Source organism: Bos mutus, chromosome 5, assembly GCF_027580195.1.
Source record: "Bos mutus isolate GX-2022 chromosome 5, NWIPB_WYAK_1.1, whole genome shotgun sequence".
Lineage (NCBI taxonomy): Eukaryota > Metazoa > Chordata > Mammalia > Artiodactyla > Bovidae > Bos > Bos mutus.
Window position 1 is genome coordinate 100,486,010 of NC_091621.1, and position 18,662 is coordinate 100,504,671.

Below are 18,662 nucleotides of genomic sequence, written 5' to 3' on the forward strand. Positions count from 1 at the left end.
TGTGAGATGAGTGCAATTGTGCGGTAGTTTGAGCATTTTTTGGCATTGCCTTTCATTGAGATTGGAATGAAAACTGACCTTTTCCAGTCCTGTGGCCACTGCTGAGTTTTCCAAATTTGCTGGCATATTGAGTGCAGCACTTTCACAGCATCATCTTTCAGGATTTGGAATAGCTCAACTGGAATTCCATCACCTCCACTAGCTTTGTTTGTAGTGATGCTTTCTAAGGCCCACTTGACTTCACATTCCAGGATGTCTGGCTCTAGGTGAGTGATCACACCATGGTGATTATCTGGCTTGTGAAGATCTTTTTTGTACAGTTCTTCTGTGTATTTTTGCCACCTCTTCTTAATATCTTCTGCTTCTGTTAGGTCCATACCATTTCTGTCCTTTATCAAGCCCATCTTTGCATGAAATGTTCCCTTGGTATCTCTGATTTTCTTGAAGAGATCTCTAGTCTTTCCCATTCTGTTGTTTTTCTCTATTTCTTTGTATTGATCGCCGAGGAAGGCTTTCTTATCTCTTCTTGCTATTCTTTGGAACTCTGCATTCAGATGCTTATAGCTTTCCTTTTCTCCTTTGCTTTTCGCTTCTCTTCTTTTCACAGCTATTTGTAAGGCCTCCCCAGACAGCCATTTTGCTTTTTTGCATTTCTTTTCCATGGGGATGGTCTTGATCCCTGTCTCCTGTACAATGTCACGAACCTCCGTCCATATTTCATCAGGCACTCTGTCTATCAGATCTAGGCCCTTAAATCTATTTCTCACTTGCACTGTATAATCATAAGGGATTTGATTTAGGTCATACTTGAATGGTCTAGTGGTTTTCCCTACTTTCTTCAATTTCAGTCTGAATTCGGCAATAAGGAATTCATGATCTGAGCCACAGTCAGCTCCTGGTCTTGTTTTTGTTGACTGTATAGAGCTTCTCCATCTTTGGCTGCAAAGAATATAATCAATCTGATTTTGGTGTTGACCATCTGGTGATGTCCATGTGTAGAGTCTTCTCTTGTGTTGTTGGAAGAGGGTGTTTGTTATGACCAGTGCATTCTCTTGGCAAAACTCTATTAGCCTTTGCCCTGCTTCATTCCGTATTCCAAGGCCAAATTTGCCTGTTACCCCAGGTGTTTCTTGACTTCCTACTTTTGCATTCCAGTCCCCTATAATGAAAAGGACATCTTTTTTGGGTGTTAGTTCTAAAAGGTCTTGTAGGTCTTCATAGAACCGTTCAACTTCAGCTTCTTCGGCATTACTGGTTGGGGCATAGACTTGGATTACTGTGATATTGAATGGTTTGCCTTGGAAACGAACAGAGGTCATTCTGTCATTTCTGAGATTGCATCCAAGTACTGCATTTCGAACTCTTTTGTTGACCATGATGGCCACTCCATTTCTTCTGAGGGATTCCTGCCCGCAGTAGTAGATATAATGGTCATCTGAGTTAAATTCACCCATTCCAGTCCATTTCAGTTCGCTGATTCCTAGAATGTCGACGTTCACTCTTGCCATCTCCTGTTTGACCACTTCCAATTTGCCTTGATTCATGGAGCTAAGATTCCAGGTTCCTATGCAATATTGCTCTTTACAGCATCGGACCTTGCTTCTATCACCAGTCACATCCACAGCTGGGTATTCTTTTTGCTTTGGCTCCATCCCTTCATCCTTTCTGGAGTTATTTCTCCACTGATCTCCAGTAGCATATTGGGTACCTACTGACCTGAGGAGTTCATCTTTCAGTGTCCTATCATTTTTCCTTTTCATACTGTTCATGGGGCTCTCAAGGCAAGAATACTGAAGTGGTTTGCCAGTCCGTTCTCCAGTGGACCACATTCTGTCAGACCTCTCCACCATGACCTGCTCGTCTTGGGTGGCCCCACACAGCATGGCTTAGTTTCATTGAGTTAGACAAGGCTGTGGTCCGTGTGATCAGATTGGCTAGTTTTCTGTGATTATGGTTTCAGTGTGTCTGCCCTCTGATGCCCTCTTGGGTTTCTCTTACCTTGGACGATGGGTGTCTCCTCACTGCCGCCCCTCCTGACCTTGAACGTGGAGTATCTCCTCTCGGCCCTCCTGCGCCGGCACAGCCGCCCCTCCTTGGACGTGGGGTTGCTCCTCGTAGAGAAGCCTTTCCTCCAGGCTCCACGGACACGATCTTTTCAGGTTTCAGCAGGTGGTCTGTGTCATCAGCAGGGCGTCCCCATGGATTCTGCGTCTCCCCGCGCTGTGTGGCCTCCAGCATCTGGATGTAGCTCACAGCTTCCGAGTAGCTGCTCTCTGCCAGGCCTCATGTGATCTTGCCGCACACGTGGCGGTTGCTCTTGGCTAGAGATGCTGGGGGCGGGGGGTGTCTGTGGGGAGAGGTCGAGCTCCTGCTCCCCCCACCCACCACCTCTGCCCCGCCTGCTGGGGCTCCGTGTGCCTGTCTTGGGCCTCAGGCCGTGGGGCAGCCCCGTAACCGCTCAGCTCCACGTGTCTGTGTGCCAGCCAGCGCCTTGTCGCTCTTTTGAAGATAGCGTGTCCTTTTTTTTCTGGCTCGTTTTGGAATTTTCTCTTTGAGAAGTTTTTCTGTAATAACTTTCAGAAGTTTTTCTGTGGGGTGTGTATGCTCAGCTTGTCCTGTCGGGGTTTGTCGTGTTTCGATGGCATTTTTGATGTCTCTGTTTAGCTGTTTTCTCCAGGTGCTGGTTTCGTCCAGTCCCTCACGCTTGCGCATCTTCGTCGTGGGTGACAGCCACACACTTGTTGCATCTTTTCACCGTCTCCTTTCTGCGGTCTTTATCCTTTTGTCTCTACGTGTTCCCTTCTGCAGAATCTTTTCTTCACTGGTTCCCCCCTGCAGGAGATGCAGCGGCTGGAGACCGAGCTGGGCCGACCCCCCGAGCGCTGGAAGGACGCCTGGGATCGGGTGAAGGCAGCCCAGCGCCTCGAGGGCCGGCCAGACGGACGTGTGAGCAGGGCGGGTGTGGGGGGTGGGCGGGCAGGCCTGCAGCCAGGAGGCGGGGAGGCTCCCCTGACCCAGGCCCCCTCCTGCCTGCAGGGCACCCCCAGCTCCCTGCTGGTGTCCAGCGTGCCCCACCACCGCCGCTCGCTGGGTGTGTACCTGCAGGAGGGCCCTGTGGGCTCCACGCTGAGCCTCAGCCTGGACAGTGACCAGAGCAGCGGCTCTACCGCGTCCAGCTCGCGGCAGGCAGCCCGCCGCAGCACCAGCACCCTCTACAGCCAGTTCCAGACGGCAGAGAGTGAGAACAGGTCTGCAGCAGCCCCGGACGGGCGCGTCGGGGATGCCTTCAGGGGCGCCTTCGGGGGGCTTGCAGGGATTTTTCAGGACTGATTGGTGGGGGAGGCCTTGCCGGTGGCCTCCACGTGATCTGACCAGTGCTGGGAAGAAGTAGAGCTGGTGACCTCAGCGAGAGAGGGAAGGGACGGCTGGGGTTGGCGCGGGCCCCGTGGGCTGCACCCTGCTTCTGGGCCCGGGGGCCGCGTGGCCAGTCGTCGGGAGACCTGCCCGCTTGTTGGGACCTGCTGTGCATGGGACGTTGTTGCCCTGAGGCCCTGGGCTCCGGGGTCGGGTTGGCTTGGGGGCACCGGGGCCGGGCCCTGAGGTGGTCTGGCCGGTCCTGCTGCAAACACAGGTCCTACGAGGGCACCCTGTACAAGAAGGGCGCCTTCATGAAGCCCTGGAAGGCCCGCTGGTTCGTGCTGGACAAGACGAAGCACCAGGTGCGCGTTCGGCGGCCCGGAGGGGCGGGGCGTAGGCGGGGGGGCGGGGCGTGGAGGGCGCCCTGCCCTGACTGCTGCCCGCCGCCCCGCCCCCAGCTGCGCTACTACGACCACCGCGCCGACACGGAGTGCAAGGGCGTCATCGACCTGGCCGAGGTGGAGGCTGTGGCGCCGGGCACGCCCGCCATGGGCGCCCCCAAGACCGTGGACGAGAAGGCTTTCTTTGACGTGAGCTGCGGTGGGGGCGGGGCGGGGCGGGTGACCCCCGGGAGGGCCGAGACTCAGCGTCCCGTGTCCGCAGGTGAAGACGACGCGTCGTGTTTACAACTTCTGTGCCCAGGACGTGCCGTCGGCCCAGCAGTGGGTGGACCAGATCCAGAGCTGCCTGTCGGACGCCTGAGCGCGGCCCTGCCCCGCAGCCCTGCGTCCAGTTACCGACCACGAGGGGTGGGCAGCGCCCCCCGGCCATGTTTACAGACCCCGCCCTCGACAGTATTGAGGCCCCCCCCCCCACCCCGCGTGTACAGCCCCCGCCCCGCCCCGCCCCGCCCCGCCAGCTCCAGCTCCTGGAGGCCTGGCTGCGCGCCCGCCGGCAGCAGCACGGTACAGCCCTCGCGGTGGGCCTGTAAATAGCCCCCCCCCCGCCCCGCCCGTCTGCGCGCTGGCCCCGGCCGGCCGGCCCCAGGCGCCCTCTTCCTAGAGTGAGAGTCTATAAAGAGCTAACGACACCGCGTGCCTGCGTCTGCTCTGCCTGCTCTCCCCCCTACCCCGTACCCGGGCCGCAGTGTGGAGGGGCATCGTCAGGGCCTTGTTTGGGGTCTGCCCCCCCCAGGCCTCAGGCAACCCTGGGGCTGGTACAGAGGGCGGGTGCCCCTTGGAGCGTGTTGTGAAGAGGGGTACAGAGGAGGGGACCCTCAGGAAGCTGTCCTGTGTCCAGAGGGATGGGGTTGGCAAGGATGGGGGAGACGCCAGGAGGGTGGGTGCTCTAGAGAGCAGGGGTGCTCAGGGCAGACGTGGGTGGCGGGGCCCGGTGCCCTGACTGCATCCGTGCCAGGAACCTTGTCCAAATGCCTGTCTCTTACTCTCCCGTGAGTCCTGCCTTTTGGCTCTGACCATCCCCACTGCCCCATTCTGGGCTGTAATGGGGGTCACTCTCCATTCAAATGTGGGTGTCACCTGGACTGGGTCTCACTTGCAATGAGTGCCAGCCAGCGGCGGGGTGGCAACAGGTGGGAGGTGGGGTGTGGCACTGCAGAGGCCAGAAGCCCCCTGAGAGGTCCCAGGTGGAGACCACAGCACACGGTCAGTGGGGCCACTGGACGGCCCAGCAGCAGCACCCACCATGGGAGGGGTGCTCCTGGCCTGGGGACAGCCGTCGGGCTGAGGTCCCTGCCCAGTGCTCAACTCCAGGCGGAGCTGCTCTCGGCGCTGACTCAGATGGGCCCGGGGCAGTGGAGGGCCTGGGGCTCCAGGGCCTGCAGCTGAAGAACACGCGAGACACGCAGGTCTGTAGGTGACAGTAACAACCTTTATTGGAGTCGAGGGTCTGGGTGCCGTCAGAGCGTCAGAAGGTCATGTGAGCTGACCCTGCAGACCCCCGTGGACAGCTTGGCGCCCCCCAGCACTGCTGGGCGCGCCACACCCCGCCCATGGCCCACGCCCCCAGCGTGTACTGCGGGAGGCCCAGGATACCCTGCCAGGCCGCAGGGGGCTTGTGTTTTAAGGCAGTCGTTTGCAGCCTGGCACGGGCCGCGCCCAGCTCTGGGCAGCTAGGACCCCATCTGGCCAGCCCTGCTCCAGCCCTGCATCTGACCCCAGAGCCGCGGAGACCCTCTCCTGCGCCAGATAAAAGTGCAAACATGGCTCTTGCTGCATCTGAAGAAAAAACTGGTAAAAAACAGGCATGGAGTCTGTGGAGTCTGGCCCGGCCCTCGGGCCTCTGGGGTCGCGGCTCCAGGCTCCCACAGGCAGAGCCACGGCCAAGGCCTTATTGCTGTGTGCGGGGCTGGACCCCTGTGGCCGCTCGGTGGGGCTCAGGCAGGACAAATGCAGGCGGGGCTGTCCGGCTGGTTCCAACTGCCAGCTTTACCAATGCAGCATTTATTTTAAAATTAAATTAAATTAAATTAAAAAGACAGACTGCATCACCAGGTGCTTTTCTGGGCTGGGTGCCAAGACTGCGCAGCAGCAGCGTCACACGGGGCCATTGAGGGCGGCTCCTGAGGGCGGCGGCCCACCAGCCTGTCTGCGGGGTGGGGGGGGGCGTCGCTCAGGGCCGGGGTCCCCCGCCCGGGTTCCCCCAGCCCCTCCCCCGGCCTGACCGGCTCACCTGTCTCTTGTCACTGTCCCCAGGGCGGCCGCCATGGAAACGGCTGGGCTGGCGGGGGCTGCAGTGGTGACGGCCACCATGGGCCCCGGGGGGATGGCCACGGCCAGCACTGGGGAGATGGCCCGGGGCGCAGGGCCCGTCACGGCGGCCTCGGCAGGGGCAGTGGGCGCCTCAGCAGGGTCCAGGGGCGCTGGGCCGGGCGGTGAGCTGGGGGCACAATCAGCCCTGCGCGGCAGATGGGCTCTGGTTAGCCGTGCCCCCGCTCTGCCACCCCAAGTTCCAAACATTCCAAAGACCCCCCCGGCCCCTGTGTGGCCCGCCAGGCGGCCACCTCCTGCCAGGAGCACTCACCGGGGCTGCCCGTCCCTGCGCCCCCCGCAGGCCACCACCTGCTCTGGAGCGCCCCCATAGCCCACGCCCTTCTGTGGACCATGTAGCCCAGGGCCATTCCCTGGACAGCCGTAGGCCATGTCTGCCCAGAACACGCCCACCCACTCCTGGAGACGGGGAGCACAGGAGGGTGGCCTGGGGTCTAGGAGCGCCCACAGCACCCAGCGGCCGCACCCGCTCCCACTACAGAGCGTCACCCGCTGCCTTGTGAGGACTCCGGGGAGGCAGCGAGGGTGGGGGAGTCCTCACGTGGCGGGAGGAGCCTGCAGACAAGCCTGGCTCGTTACCCACAATGGCCCAAAGTGCACCCCTCAAACCAAAGGATTTGCTTTCAGAACATCGCCAAGTGAGTTTCAGGGGACACCAGGGGTCAGGAAGAAGCTGAGCCATGGGTCTCCCTAGGCGGCTCGGTGAGAACCAGCCCCTCCTGACGGGCACCTGCTCCCTCCTGGCTGTGCCCACGGGTGAGCCCAGCACCGTGGGATCGGCGTGCCCTGGGTCCCAGGAGCTAGTGTGTGCTGAGGCAGAGCTGGGCCCCCACAGAGAGGCTGAGCCCAGAACGGAGAGGGAGGCTCTGAGGGGGCGGGGGAGCAGGGGCAGCCCTGTCCTGCCTGCCCGCCCAGCGCTCCTCACGCCGACTCAGCTCCTCTGCTCCCCCGGCCCAGAGCCCTGCCGCCCGCGTCCCGTGTCAGCACACGGCTCTTGCTGCCTGCCCAGCCTGGAGCCTCTGTCCACAGTGGGTCCCCCAGGCCGCGGGCTCGCCCTACACACGGAGTGGTTGCAGGGCTGAGCTTGCCGGGGAGCACCCCCGTCAGGGCCTGGGCCGAAGCAGAGCCCCAGCCAACCCTTGTCCTACCGGTCCAGCGAGACAGACGTGTGTATGTGTGAGGTGCCCAGCGATGTGTGTGACTGGACTGGGCACCCACCCCCAGGACGGCAGCAGCTCCAGAACCCCCCTGCCCCCCAGGACCCCCGAAGCCTGGCCAACCCCTCCAGCGAGGCATGGGGTGGGCTGGCCCCTCGTTACCTCAGTGACCACCCGTGGCTTCCCCTTAGAAGAAAGGGCATCCTTCCTGTCCAGAGCTGGCCTCTGAGAAGTCACAGGGCCGTCAGGACGAGAGGGAGCAGAGGTCCAGGCCTCCGTGCGCCCCGGGGAGCCCCCTGCCGCCCATCCTGCCTGCTCACCTGGGGCCCGACATGGACAGCGGGGAGGCCTTCTGGCTGGGACCCACACCAACAGCCTCCAAGGCAGCAGCCGCCTTCTGCTCATCCTCGCGGCTGCTGGCAGCCACCAGGGGTGCCTTCCTGGGGACACACGTGCTCCAGGCACCAACTGCAAGACGGGGCAGCGATGCCAGGTGAGGACAGAGCGCCGGTGTGCAGCGTGCGGGAACTTCAGCCCACAACCCAGAGACACACCTGTCCCCCACACCCACTACCGTGCCCGTGTAACACGCACACGTGTGTGTCTGTGAATTCACAGCAACTGCAAAGAACTGTCCTCCCCACAGGCAGGGCCACCACTCAGGCCGGTGGCTTCCAAGTCTGTCTGACAGGGCTCAGGGCCGACAGGCCCCAGCACGAGCACAGGGCGGCACGGTGCACCCGCCGTCCGCTCCTGGGGGGCGGCAGGCCAGCCCGGGTGCCTTGCCTGGAGGTGGGCCCTCCCCCCAAGACAGGCCCGCTCCAAGCCCACCATCACCCGGGGGACGCGGCCACCCCGGGGTCCTGGCCGCCCCACCCCACTCCTCTGCCCAAGGCGGCCCCACTCACGGGCTCTCTCTGGGCCGTGGTTCAGGCCAGCCTGGGCGTCGCCGTGGCCAGTGTCCACCGGGGAGCTGCACCTCGGCCCTGACTCAGAGCTGTGGACGAGGCCGACACTCAGCCTGAGCCAGGAGACCTGGCTTCAGGCAGCCGGGCCCCCACCCCCCCCAGCGCCCGCCTCACCAACAGAAAGGCTGGAAGTCGGCAAACTTGGCCCAGCCTTTCTCCTCTGGAGCAGAGGTGCTGGGGGAGCCGGCTGCCCACACACTGGAGCCCACGTCCCGGGCCACTGCTGGGGCAGGGCTGGCGGCCATGGGAGTCACTGGCCCATCAAACACAGCCCATGAGGAGCCTGCTGGGGGAGACAGGACGCCCATGCCCTCGTCCAGCAGGCAGACCGGCCCTGCCCTGGGGTCCAGGCGTGACCGTGGAGGCCCAGCAGCAGGGGGGCAGGCGTGCCTCCCCCAGAGTCCCTGGGACACCCACCCTAGCCAGGACGGCGTGGCCAGAGGGTGGCTCCGGGGTCCACCCAGAGACCGTCAGGGGCTGAAGGTGTCTGCTGCAGGGCAGGGTCATCAGACCCTTTGTCTCTGCGTCTCCACCAAAACCCCCTGCAGCCCCATCACCTACCTTCTGAGCCGCCCTCACATGGTGAGCCTGCCTGAACTGCGTCCACGCCCTCGCCTGCACCCTGGCCTCGGCGCTCTGGGCCGTCCTTTGGGCAGCGCTCTGAGGCGTGGGGGCCCCCGAACCTGGGGGGAGAGGAGTCAGCTGCCCTCCCCGCGGTGGGGCGGGGCTGAGGAGGGGCGGGCGGGGTGGCGTGTCTGGGGCCCACCTGGCTCTGGTCACACGGGCCGCACGGTGCGTCTCCTCGGCCTCCCAGAGATCGTCGTCCTCGTCGAAGGGCTGGATGTGGTCGCTGCAGCAAGCCTCGAACAGCGCGGCGCCCGGCTGCGGGACAGCACACGTGGGCCCCCTGGCCTCGTGCCTGCACAGCCTGGCCGCCTCCCAGAGACCCCGCGGACTCACGCTGTCGTCATCAGCGTCGACGCTGAAGCTGATCTCCGCAATCCTGTCAAACGGGGCGCTGCGGGGACAGCAGGGACACCGTCACCTCCACCAGAAGGGGTGGGAGGTGGCCCCGCCTGGACCTGAGGGGCGGGGACAGGGGCGCCACGCTGCAGGCTCACAGCCAAGGGCAACCCACCCGCCCCACCTGCCCCACCCTCCCCTGAGGGCACCACCAGACCCTGGGGTTCATGTGCATCCAGCTGAGGAGGTGGTGGACAGCCTGAGCAGCGCTGACCGCAGGCCGGGGACCTGGTGAGGCCAAGCGGCACCCGGCTCCCGCCCACAGGCACCGAGGATGCGGAGGGCACGAAGGAGGTGGGCACAGGCTGCTGGCTCACTTGACGCTGTCGTCCTGCTCAGCAAACTCCTCATCGCTGAAGCCAAACTGGTCCACGAAGGTGGCCGTCATCTGCTGGACCTGGTACTCGGAGAACGCCTGGACAGGGCCGGCTGCTCTCAGGAGACGCCCTCAGCGGCTTCTCCCAGCTCCTGCCCCTCGGGGGGGCGCCCAAGGCGGCCACATCCACATAGGCCCAAGGGTCCCGTGGACGCAGAGTGCCCGGGGGCCCCCCCGCCAGCCCCACCTGCAGCTCTGGTGGCGCGCAGGGCGAGGTGCTGTGGGGACACAGAAGCCTGGCCGCACGCACCTGTTGCAGCGACAGCTCGCTGGGGAGGACGCCCTCCATGTCCTCATCCTCACTCGAGGGGTGAAGGTGGTGTGTGCTCACCTGCAACGGCCAGGGCGGGCAGGCGTGAGCGGGCACCCCGCCGCCCCAGCCCTGTGCACGGGCAGCCCCGTGAGCCCAGGCCAGGCGGGACCGCGGGGCCCGCAGAGCTCTGCCCGGAGGCCGGGCCTGCTCACCAGGTCCACCGCGTTCCTGCGGTTGGCCTCCGACAGTGTCTCCTCCACGAAGCTCTCCCAGCGCCCGCGGCAGTCCGCCGGGAGCCCTGTGGGAAGGCCACGCACTGAGCCCCTGGTCTCCGGAACCCCGCAGCAGCGCGCACCCATCCTGGCCTCACAGGCCCGAGCCCGTGGGCACGTGTTCCCAGGGAGCTCTGGGCCCCGACACCCGCCCCCTACACAGGGCCGTCAGGGACGCGCGGCTCCATGAGAGGCACTGACCCAGCCCACCAGGGACTGAGCGCCTCGCAGGTATCTGAGGCCCCCAGCTGCTTAGCTCACAGCTGTCCCTGGCTGTGGGGGCCACGGCGGAGACCACTGTGGAGGTGCCTGGCAGGGCACGCCAAGGCCGTACGCGTGTGAAAGACCAGCTGCACGTCGGCAAGGCAGCTCCCCGCACCCGTGGGCTCAAGGGCCAGACGGCACGCACAGCTGGCCAGGGCTCCCGATGGCGCGCGCCTGCTCAGTGCGCCCCCGCATCCCATCGCCCTGGGCCGGCCCTGTCCTCAGCCTCCGCGCCACAGCCCCTCAGTGCCCTCAGGCCTTGGGCCTGGCTCCTGTGCACTCACCCCCGTCACCCTGAGTGCACGCCCCTGCTGGCACCCACTGCTTGGGACATGCTGTCCTCCTCCCCGAGAGGCCAGGCTGCTCACCTTCTCCCATCTGAACCCCCTCAGGCCCCCCAGCTCAGCCCAGGACACGGTGCTAGGAGCTGCAGAGTGGCGTCCGGGACATGCAAGGGGCACGCGGCAGCCCCAGGTGGAGAGGCCGCAGACTGCGATGAGAGGGGGCCCCACAGGGCTCCGGGCTGCTCTTACGAACCGCACAGGCGGGGGTGCAGGGCTCGGCAGGGAACTGACTCCGGCCCAGGCCCACTGGGAACGTCACCCGTGGGAGGCAAGCTGACCATCCAGCAGCAGGGCCAGTCCCACCCACTGAAGGCCACAGTGCAGGGGGCACCGCGGGCAGCGACACCCGGGCCTGGAGGCGCTCACCTTGGAAGACCTCGCTGACCTGGCTCTGCAGGGGGCCCCCCTCCAGGTTCTGCACCACCGCGTTGGCGATCCGGGTGAGGTGGCCCATGTTCCCACGCCTCATGCCACCCGCTGCCCTAGGAGAGGGAGTATCAGGTCGGCGGGGCCTGGCGCGGCCCAGCGTCGGCCACCACCTCCCACAGGGCTCCTCCCCATGGAGCTCGTTGAGCAGCACATACTCGGCGCCAGTGCCCCCCACTCCCAACTTCGCACAGCCAGAGGCCCCGCACACTAGCGTCGGGTCAGGGCCGCGAGAGCTGCTCCAGGGCGTTCTGGGACCCAGGGGGACTGAGGGCCAACCGGGGACCAGCAGTGGGCAGCAGCAGGGGTGGCTGTCCCTGCCCTGGCTGGCGGCCACCAGCACGCCCACATGGCCCTTCCTCAACCTCTTCTCTGCCCCCAGGTGGCCGACAGCAGAGGACGGGAAGACGCAGGCTCTCTGCAGTCGGAAAGGCAGCCCTGAGTCCCGGGGGACGGCACCTGCTCTACACCGAGTCCTCTCTGCTCAGTCCAGTGACAGCCAGAGAGCGCACTGAGGGTGCTGACCCGGTGGCCCCCCGGCAGGGGAAGAGGGTCAGGAGACTGGGAGGAACCGGCCCAGAGGCGAAGCCGGACGAAGGTGGAGGCCTGTGAGCAAGCTGCTCAGGACATGGGAGAGCTGGGTTGAGGCGTCACACACCTGTCTGCTGCTTCCTGGGGCTCAGAGACTCCTCGGTTAACAGCACTGAGCCATTTCTTGACACAGGTACACACGTGTGTACCAACACGCAAAACAGAGGAGGAGACCCAGCACAGGCCTCCCGAGTCCCCACACCCGGGCCCAGGGGAAGCCAGGGTGGCCCCACCGTGCCTGGGGCTCCGTGAGGACGGACGCAGCTCTGTGGGTCCGGCACAGCAGGATGGGAAGGATGAACCAGGTGAGGCCACAGAGATGCCCACCCAGAGCACCCTCAGGAAGGCAGAGTGGGAGCCGAGGGGGACCGGGTGGCCCACTGGACCCTGCAGCCACACCAGGTACCCAAGCAGCCAAGACCTTGGGTGTCACCACACCCAAGCGGCGGGCGACACCACCTGCTCGTTTCAGAGAGGCCCCAGCCCATCAAAGTGACCAAAGGCCAGGAGGGGCAGGGAGGAGGCAGGGAGTGGCCTGGATGCTCTGTCCAGGGTTTAAGGCTTCCGTGAGCGCCACGGCTGGAGGCCAGCACGGGGACCTGAGAGGGTGTGGAACACAGGACCGGGGTCTCCGCTGCTGAGCAGGTGCGGGGCCCCAAAGCCAGGCAAGCAGGCCTCAAGAAGCAGGACCCTGAGTGCGCCTCAGCCCCGCCAGCAGCACAGCTGCCCCTGGCAGTGGGACCTGCGCTTGGAAACGAGGCCTCCCCGCAGCCCCGCTCTTACTGCGTGCGGTCGTTGGCTTCCCAGGCCTCCAGGATCCTCTGGACCAGGCAGCACTTCTGGAACAGCTGGGGACAGGCGGCAGCGGTCAGGTCAGCGGGCAGCACGCCCTGTCCGCCCACCCCCGGGCTGAGTGGGCTCAGCAGGCAGCACGCGGACACGCCAGCCCCGAGCTCCCTGTGGGCACACCTGACATCAGAGCCCAGCCCTAGGGTTCCCGCCACAGCCCCGGGCAGGTGCCACCCAGGGCCATCACGAGCAGACACGCGTTCCGCCCCATCCCCTCCTCTCGGCCGCCGCCTCCCGCTGGCCATGCCCCTGCTTTCCCTGTTCAGGACGGAGGCCACTAGCCGGGGCTGCCCTGCTTCTAGCCCTTCACAGCTCCCCGCCCGGAGAGTCTGTGCTGGGTCTCGGTCGCAGTCGCACCGTCTGGGAGGGCCCGAGCGCCGCCCCCTCGCCCTGTGACGCTCTCCCCACTGACGCTGCCTTTGCTGTTGCCCAGGTCAGGTCCACAGGTGTGGCCCCTCAGGACTCCCTCCCAGGCCTCTGGCCACAGACCCAGGGGCCCCCTGCCCAGCCCCTCCCGTCCCGGCCTCGCATCACCCACGGGAGGGGCAGCACGGCTGACTCCCGGGGCCCAGCGTGTACCGCCGGGCTCCTTGGCTTGGGGACCACGTGTGCCACGTTCTGCTCTTCCCTCCCCTCCTTAGTGAGCGCCAAGGAGCACTTAGACCAACTCCCTGCAGGCCTGGCACTGGCCACGCAGGGCTTGCAGCCCCCAGAAGGCCGATCCCGGGGGCCTCGGGCTATCGGGAAAGACGGGAGAGCCATGCAGGGCCGCCACTCTCCCCAGAGGCTCACAGCCCCAGAAAGCCCCCCCATAAGGATCAAGGCGCGTTTGCTCTTCCCCGGGCACTCCTGCCGCAGCAAACACGTCATCTGGGGGCCACTCGCCACCACAGCCCAGATGAGCCAACTCGGGCAGCATCAGGGCTCCTCGGCACCCCTCCCAGACCCTCCACCCACGAGCACTGGGGTCTGGCAAGTGTGGACGCCTTCTTTGTGATCTCCCGTCTCGTGGTTTTAAAAGCAGAGCAGCCCACCCACATCACGTGAGGGTTAAGGACAGAACACAAGGCCCACAGCACTGCGTGTGCACACAGCCTGGGTGGACCTCAGGGCACACAGGACGCACAGAGACTGGCAGGACACGGCAACCCACATGACCCCAGCTGGACTTACGTGGGTCACCATGGTGCCCTCAGGGAGGCTGCTGGCAGGCTGGGGGGCTGCTGGGTCCCCACTGGAGGGTGGAGGCTCCAGCGCGTCCTCGGGCCCACTGGCTGCGGCCCTGTCCTCCCGGGCAGCGTGGGACAGGATGGCGGCTATGCAGAGCTCCACTTGGAGGTGCAGGAAGTTATTCCAAGTGTACTTAAAAAACAGGTCCTGCAGAGATGGGACGAGGGACGCACCCAGGCTGTCTCCTGTGGGCGGAGCCTGAGGGGCCCCACTGTCTGGCCGCCTCCCACACTGCCCCCCTCCCACTCCGCCCTGACATCTGGCTGCAGGGCTTCTAGCAACTTCTGCAAAGAGCCACCTGCAACCCCTCCCCATCCAGCCCAGGCCGTGCTTCTGTCTCTAATCTCTGCTCCTGTCTGACCGCTTCCTGTGGGTCTGTTTTCCCCGCCCTAAGTGGGAGGTTCGGCCCATGGCAGCTCAGCCTTACTCCCTCTCGGGTGTGTCTCCATGAAGCTGCAAGTTTCCTGTAAAATCACCTCCACTACACGATACATGTTTTGCTATGTCATATTTTTATCATCCTTCTTTTATTATCTTTGACCCACAAATCACTGGGAGCGTGAGCAATTCTCCACCCCCGGGGGGGCCATGAACAGGCGCCCGTGTGGACATTCCCCAGGGGCCTGGGTTGGAAGCCCCTGGCGGCTGAATGGGCAGTGGCTTCTCTCTTGAGGCCTCCTCCAGACTTGCCTGAGGTGAGCAGGCCGCACCGGCGAGGCGGGGAACGGGCACCCTCACCCACGCCCCGTGGCCACCTCACACCCAGCAGGGCTCACAGCAGCCAGCGTCCAGACCCCCTACTGCCCCCACGGAAGGAAGCCAGGTGCGCAGGGTGGAGAGACGGGGCGGGGGGACGGGGCACACGCCACCCCAGGGTGGGTTTGGGGCCTTCTTCCAGGCCGGGGGGTGGAGGGAGCTGGATAAAAGGAGGCAGCCTGTGGGCCTGCACAGCTCTGCTCCAGAGATGCAGTCTCCAGGCTTCACATCCTCTGCCTGTGTGACCTTGGGTGACAGGGAGGTTGCTTCATCTTCAACAGAGTGAGAACCACCTCCCTACACAGACCACACGACTTCACTGGTGAGTTCCACCAGACATTTAAAGAGGAAAGAACACCACCAATCTGCTCAAAGCTTCCCAAAGAACTGAAGAGGAGGGGGCACGTGCTACCTGCTCCGTCCTGAGGAGAGCATGCCCACACCAGTCACCACGGGGAAGAAAACTACAGCCCTACATCCTGATGAGCAGCAAGGCAGAAACCTCCACGGGGACGAGCAATGCAGCAGCAACAACGGCATGCTGTGACTAGGCGGGTAAATCCCCCAACACACGGGCGCGGCGCCACACGCAAGGCGGTGTGACACGCCACAGGGACAGAATGACGGGACAAACCTACACAGCCAGCTCAGCCGGCGCTGAGGCAGCATCTGACAAAATGCAATGCGTTTTCCTCACGGTGACAGGTGGAAACCGCCTCTGGTGGTGAACGTGCACAGGAGCACAGAATTGACACCACACACACGACACCGATGCTGAGAACACGACGGTCGCTGCTGGGCCGGCCGCGAGGGAGAGTGGAGCCGCCTCTGACGCACGCTGCACACGCAGACCAACTCAAATGGACCAAAGACCCGGAAAAACTTAGACGTAAACGCTCTTAGAAGAAAACCCAGCGGGAGGATGCAGGACAGTGGGTTTGGCCAGGCTCTTAGGTACAGGTGTGACACCAAATGCTCAGGCAACAAAAGGAAAAAAAGATAAACCGAACTTGATCGAAATGGAAACCTTATGTGAGTCCAAGGACACTATCAAGAGACTGTCAACTCACACGACAGGAAAAAATAACGCAAATCATACATCTAAGAGGTTAGCATCAGAAAACATACAGAACTTCTTCAATTCAACAACAACAAAAAACAAACATCTCAATTCAAAATGGGCAGAGGACGTGAAGAGACATTTCTCCAAAAGATACTCAAACGGCCAGCAAGACACATGACAAGACGCCCAACATCACCGACTGCCAGCGTGAGGCGCGCTCAGCTGCTCAGTTACCACCAACTCTGTGGGACCCCGTGGGCTGTATGGTCCACCAGGCCCCTCTGTCCACGGGATTTTCCAGATAATACTGGAGTGGGTTGCCATTTCCTACTCCAGGGATCTCTGCAACTCAGGGACTGAACTTGTGTCTCTGGTGCCTCCCGGATTGGCAGGTGGATTTACCACTGCGTCACCGGGAAACACAAATCAAAACACAGAGGACGCACCTGGTGGCCCAGTGGTTAGGAACCTGTTTTCCAATGCAGGGGCCATGGGTTTGCTCCCTGCTCGGGGAACTAGTAATAACATCCCATATGCCAAGGGGCAGCTGAGTCTGCACCGCAACTGCTGAGCCCTTGCAACACAATTAAAGACTCTGCATTCTGTAACTGAGATCTGACACAACCAAATAAATATGAAAAAAAAAAAAAGGGAGGTGGGGCTTCCCTGGTAACAGTGGTAAAGAATCCACCTGCCAACACAGAAGACGCAGGTTCAGCCCCTGATCCAGGAACACCCCACATGCTGCGGGGCAGGTGAGCCTGAGCACCGCAGCTACTGAAGCCTGAGCTCTGTGACGAGACGCCACCGCGATGAAAAGCCTGTGCACCACAGCTGGAGAGCGGCCCCCACAGCCACTCAGACCCAGTGTAGCCAAACACAGAAATACACTTATTAAAAAGACACAAAATAGTGAGATGCCACCTGAAACCCGTCAGAATGGCTATTATCAAAAAAGCAGAAAGTGCGTGTAAGTGAGGCTGTGAAGGAATTGCTGGTGCGAATCCCACTGCCTCCAACAGCTGAACACAGAATTACTATGTGCTCCATCAACTCCACCCCTGGGGATGCAATGAGAGCAGGCATTCAGATTTCTTACACACCCACAGTTACAGGAGCATTTTCACGGGTTCTCCAGGCAAGAACACTGAAGTGGTTTGCCACTCCCTTCTCCACTGGACCACGTTTTGTCAGAACTCTCCACCGTGACCCGTCCATCTTGGGTGGCCCTACACGGCATGGCTCATAGTTTCACTGAATTAGACATGGCTGTGGTCCATGAGAGCAGACTGGTTAGTTTTCTGTGATTGTGGTTTTCAGTCTGTCTGCCCTCTGATGGATGAGGATAAGAGGCTTAGGGAACCTTCCTGACGGGAGAGACTGACTGAGGGGGAAACTGGCTCTTGTTCTGATGGGTGGGGTCATGCTCAGTAAACCTTTAATCCAATTTTCTGTTGATGGGCAGGGCTGTGTTCCTTCCCTGTTATTTAACCCGGGGCCAAACTATGGTGGAAGTGATGAAGATAAGACCTCCTTCAAAAGGTCCCATGCAGGCACCGCCACACTCAGCGCCCCTGACCCTGAGCAGGCCAGCTGCGACCCACGCCTCCACCAGAGACGCCTGGACAATCACGGGCAAGGCTGGGTCAGTCTCTCGTGGGGGCACCACTCCTTTCTCCCGGGTCCTGGCGCACCAGGTTCTGTTTGCGCCCTCCCAGAGCCTGCTTCCCGAGTCCTGTGTAAGTTCTGGAGGCTCTGTGGTGGGGTTAGGGCAACCTCCTCCAAGAGGGCTTGTGCCACACCCAGGTCTGCTGCACCCAGAGCCCGTCCCTGCAGCAGGCCACCGCTGACCCTACCTTGTTGTGGAGCACAACCAACTGTGGGAAATTCTGAAAGAGATGGGAACACCAGACCACCTGACCTGACTACTGAGAAATCTTCGTGGAGGTCAGGAAGCAAGTTAGAACTGGACATGGAACAACAGACTGGTTCCAAACAGGAAAAGGAGTACGTCAAGGCCGTATATTGTCACCCTGCTTGTTTAACTTATGTGCAGAGTATATCTTAAGAAACGCTGGGCTGTATGAAGCACAAGCTGGAATGAAGATTGCTGGGAGAAATATCAGTAACCTCAGACATGCAGATGACACCACCCTTATGGCAGAAAGTGAAGAAGAACTAAAGAGACTCTTGATGAAAGAGGAGAGTGGAAAAGTTGGCTTAAAAGTCAGCATTCAGAAAACTAAGATCATGGCATCTGGTTCCATCACTTCATGGCAAATAGATGGGGAAACAGTGGAAACAGTGACAGACTTTATCTTTGGGGGCTCCAAAATCACTGCAGATGGTGGCTGCAGCCGTGAAATTAAAAGACGCTTGCTCCTTGGAAGCAAAGTTACGACCAACCTAGAAAGCATGTTAAAAAGCAAAGACATTACTTTACCAACAAAGATCCATCTAGTCAAGGCTATGGTTTTTCTAGTACTCGTGTATGGATGTGAGAGTTGAACCACAAAGAAAGCTGAGGGCTGAAGGATCGATGCTTTTGAACTGTGGTGTTGGAGAAGACTCTTGAGAGTCTCTTGGACTGCAGGGAGATCCAACCAATCCATCCTAAAGGAAATCTGTCCTGGGTGTTCATTGGAAGGATTGATGCTGAGGCTGAAGCTCCAATACTTAGGCCACCTGATGCGAAGAACTGACTCATTGGAAAAGACCCTGATGCTGGGAAAGATTGGAGGAGGAGGAGGAGGGGACAACAGAGGGTGAGATGGTTGGTCGGCATCACTGACTCTATGGACATGAGTTTGAGTAAACTCCGGGAGTTGGTGATGGACAAGGAGGCCTGGCGTGCTGCAGTCCATGCGGTCACAAAGAGTCAGACACAACTGAGCAACTGAACAGGAGCATTATTTAAAATGGCCATAACGAGGACTTCTGTGGC

At 61.8% G+C, this 18,662-nt stretch overlaps 2 protein-coding genes across 15 annotated transcripts in view; one reads left to right on the top strand and one right to left on the bottom strand.

Annotated features, from left to right (window-relative positions):
- The window catches only part of SBF1 (SET binding factor 1), a 31,186-nt gene extending 26,736 nt beyond the window's left edge, over positions 1 to 4,450 (top strand). For 5 of the 7 annotated variants that reach the window (XM_070371376.1, XM_070371377.1, XM_070371380.1 and 2 more), the window contains 5 exons: positions 2,839 to 2,946; positions 3,037 to 3,248; positions 3,632 to 3,719; positions 3,816 to 3,947; positions 4,021 to 4,450. In XM_070371376.1, the coding sequence (XP_070227477.1) occupies positions 2,839 to 2,946; positions 3,037 to 3,248; positions 3,632 to 3,719; positions 3,816 to 3,947; positions 4,021 to 4,119 (639 nt within the window). In that variant the 3' untranslated portion in view covers positions 4,120 to 4,450. Of the gene's footprint in view, positions 1 to 2,808; positions 2,947 to 3,036; positions 3,249 to 3,631; positions 3,720 to 3,815; positions 3,948 to 4,020 lie in introns of all 7 variants that reach the window. The other 2 variants (XM_070371375.1, XM_070371378.1) reach the window with 1 other exon arrangement.
- A 917-nt stretch (positions 4,451 to 5,367) lies between these two features.
- PPP6R2 (protein phosphatase 6 regulatory subunit 2) overlaps positions 5,368 to 18,662 on the bottom strand; it is a 61,634-nt gene continuing 48,339 nt past the window's right edge. For 3 of the 8 annotated variants that reach the window (XM_070371388.1, XM_070371382.1, XM_070371383.1), the window contains 14 exons: positions 13,843 to 14,046; positions 12,604 to 12,668; positions 11,170 to 11,285; positions 10,136 to 10,221; positions 9,921 to 10,001; positions 9,612 to 9,709; positions 9,232 to 9,289; positions 9,038 to 9,153; positions 8,833 to 8,954; positions 8,386 to 8,557; positions 8,212 to 8,300; positions 7,624 to 7,771; positions 6,049 to 6,273; positions 5,368 to 5,960 (listed from right to left, as the gene is read on the bottom strand). In XM_070371388.1, the coding sequence (XP_070227489.1) occupies positions 5,864 to 5,960; positions 6,049 to 6,273; positions 7,624 to 7,771; positions 8,212 to 8,300; positions 8,386 to 8,557; positions 8,833 to 8,954; positions 9,038 to 9,153; positions 9,232 to 9,289; positions 9,612 to 9,709; positions 9,921 to 10,001; positions 10,136 to 10,221; positions 11,170 to 11,285; positions 12,604 to 12,668; positions 13,843 to 14,046 (1,677 nt within the window). In that variant the 3' untranslated portion in view covers positions 5,368 to 5,863. Of the gene's footprint in view, positions 5,965 to 6,048; positions 6,274 to 7,623; positions 7,772 to 8,211; positions 8,301 to 8,385; positions 8,558 to 8,832; positions 8,955 to 9,037; positions 9,154 to 9,231; positions 9,290 to 9,611; positions 9,710 to 9,920; positions 10,002 to 10,135; positions 10,222 to 11,169; positions 11,286 to 12,603; positions 12,669 to 13,842; positions 14,047 to 18,662 lie in introns of those variants that run through there. The other 5 variants (XM_070371385.1, XM_070371384.1, XM_070371386.1 and 2 more) reach the window with 5 other exon arrangements.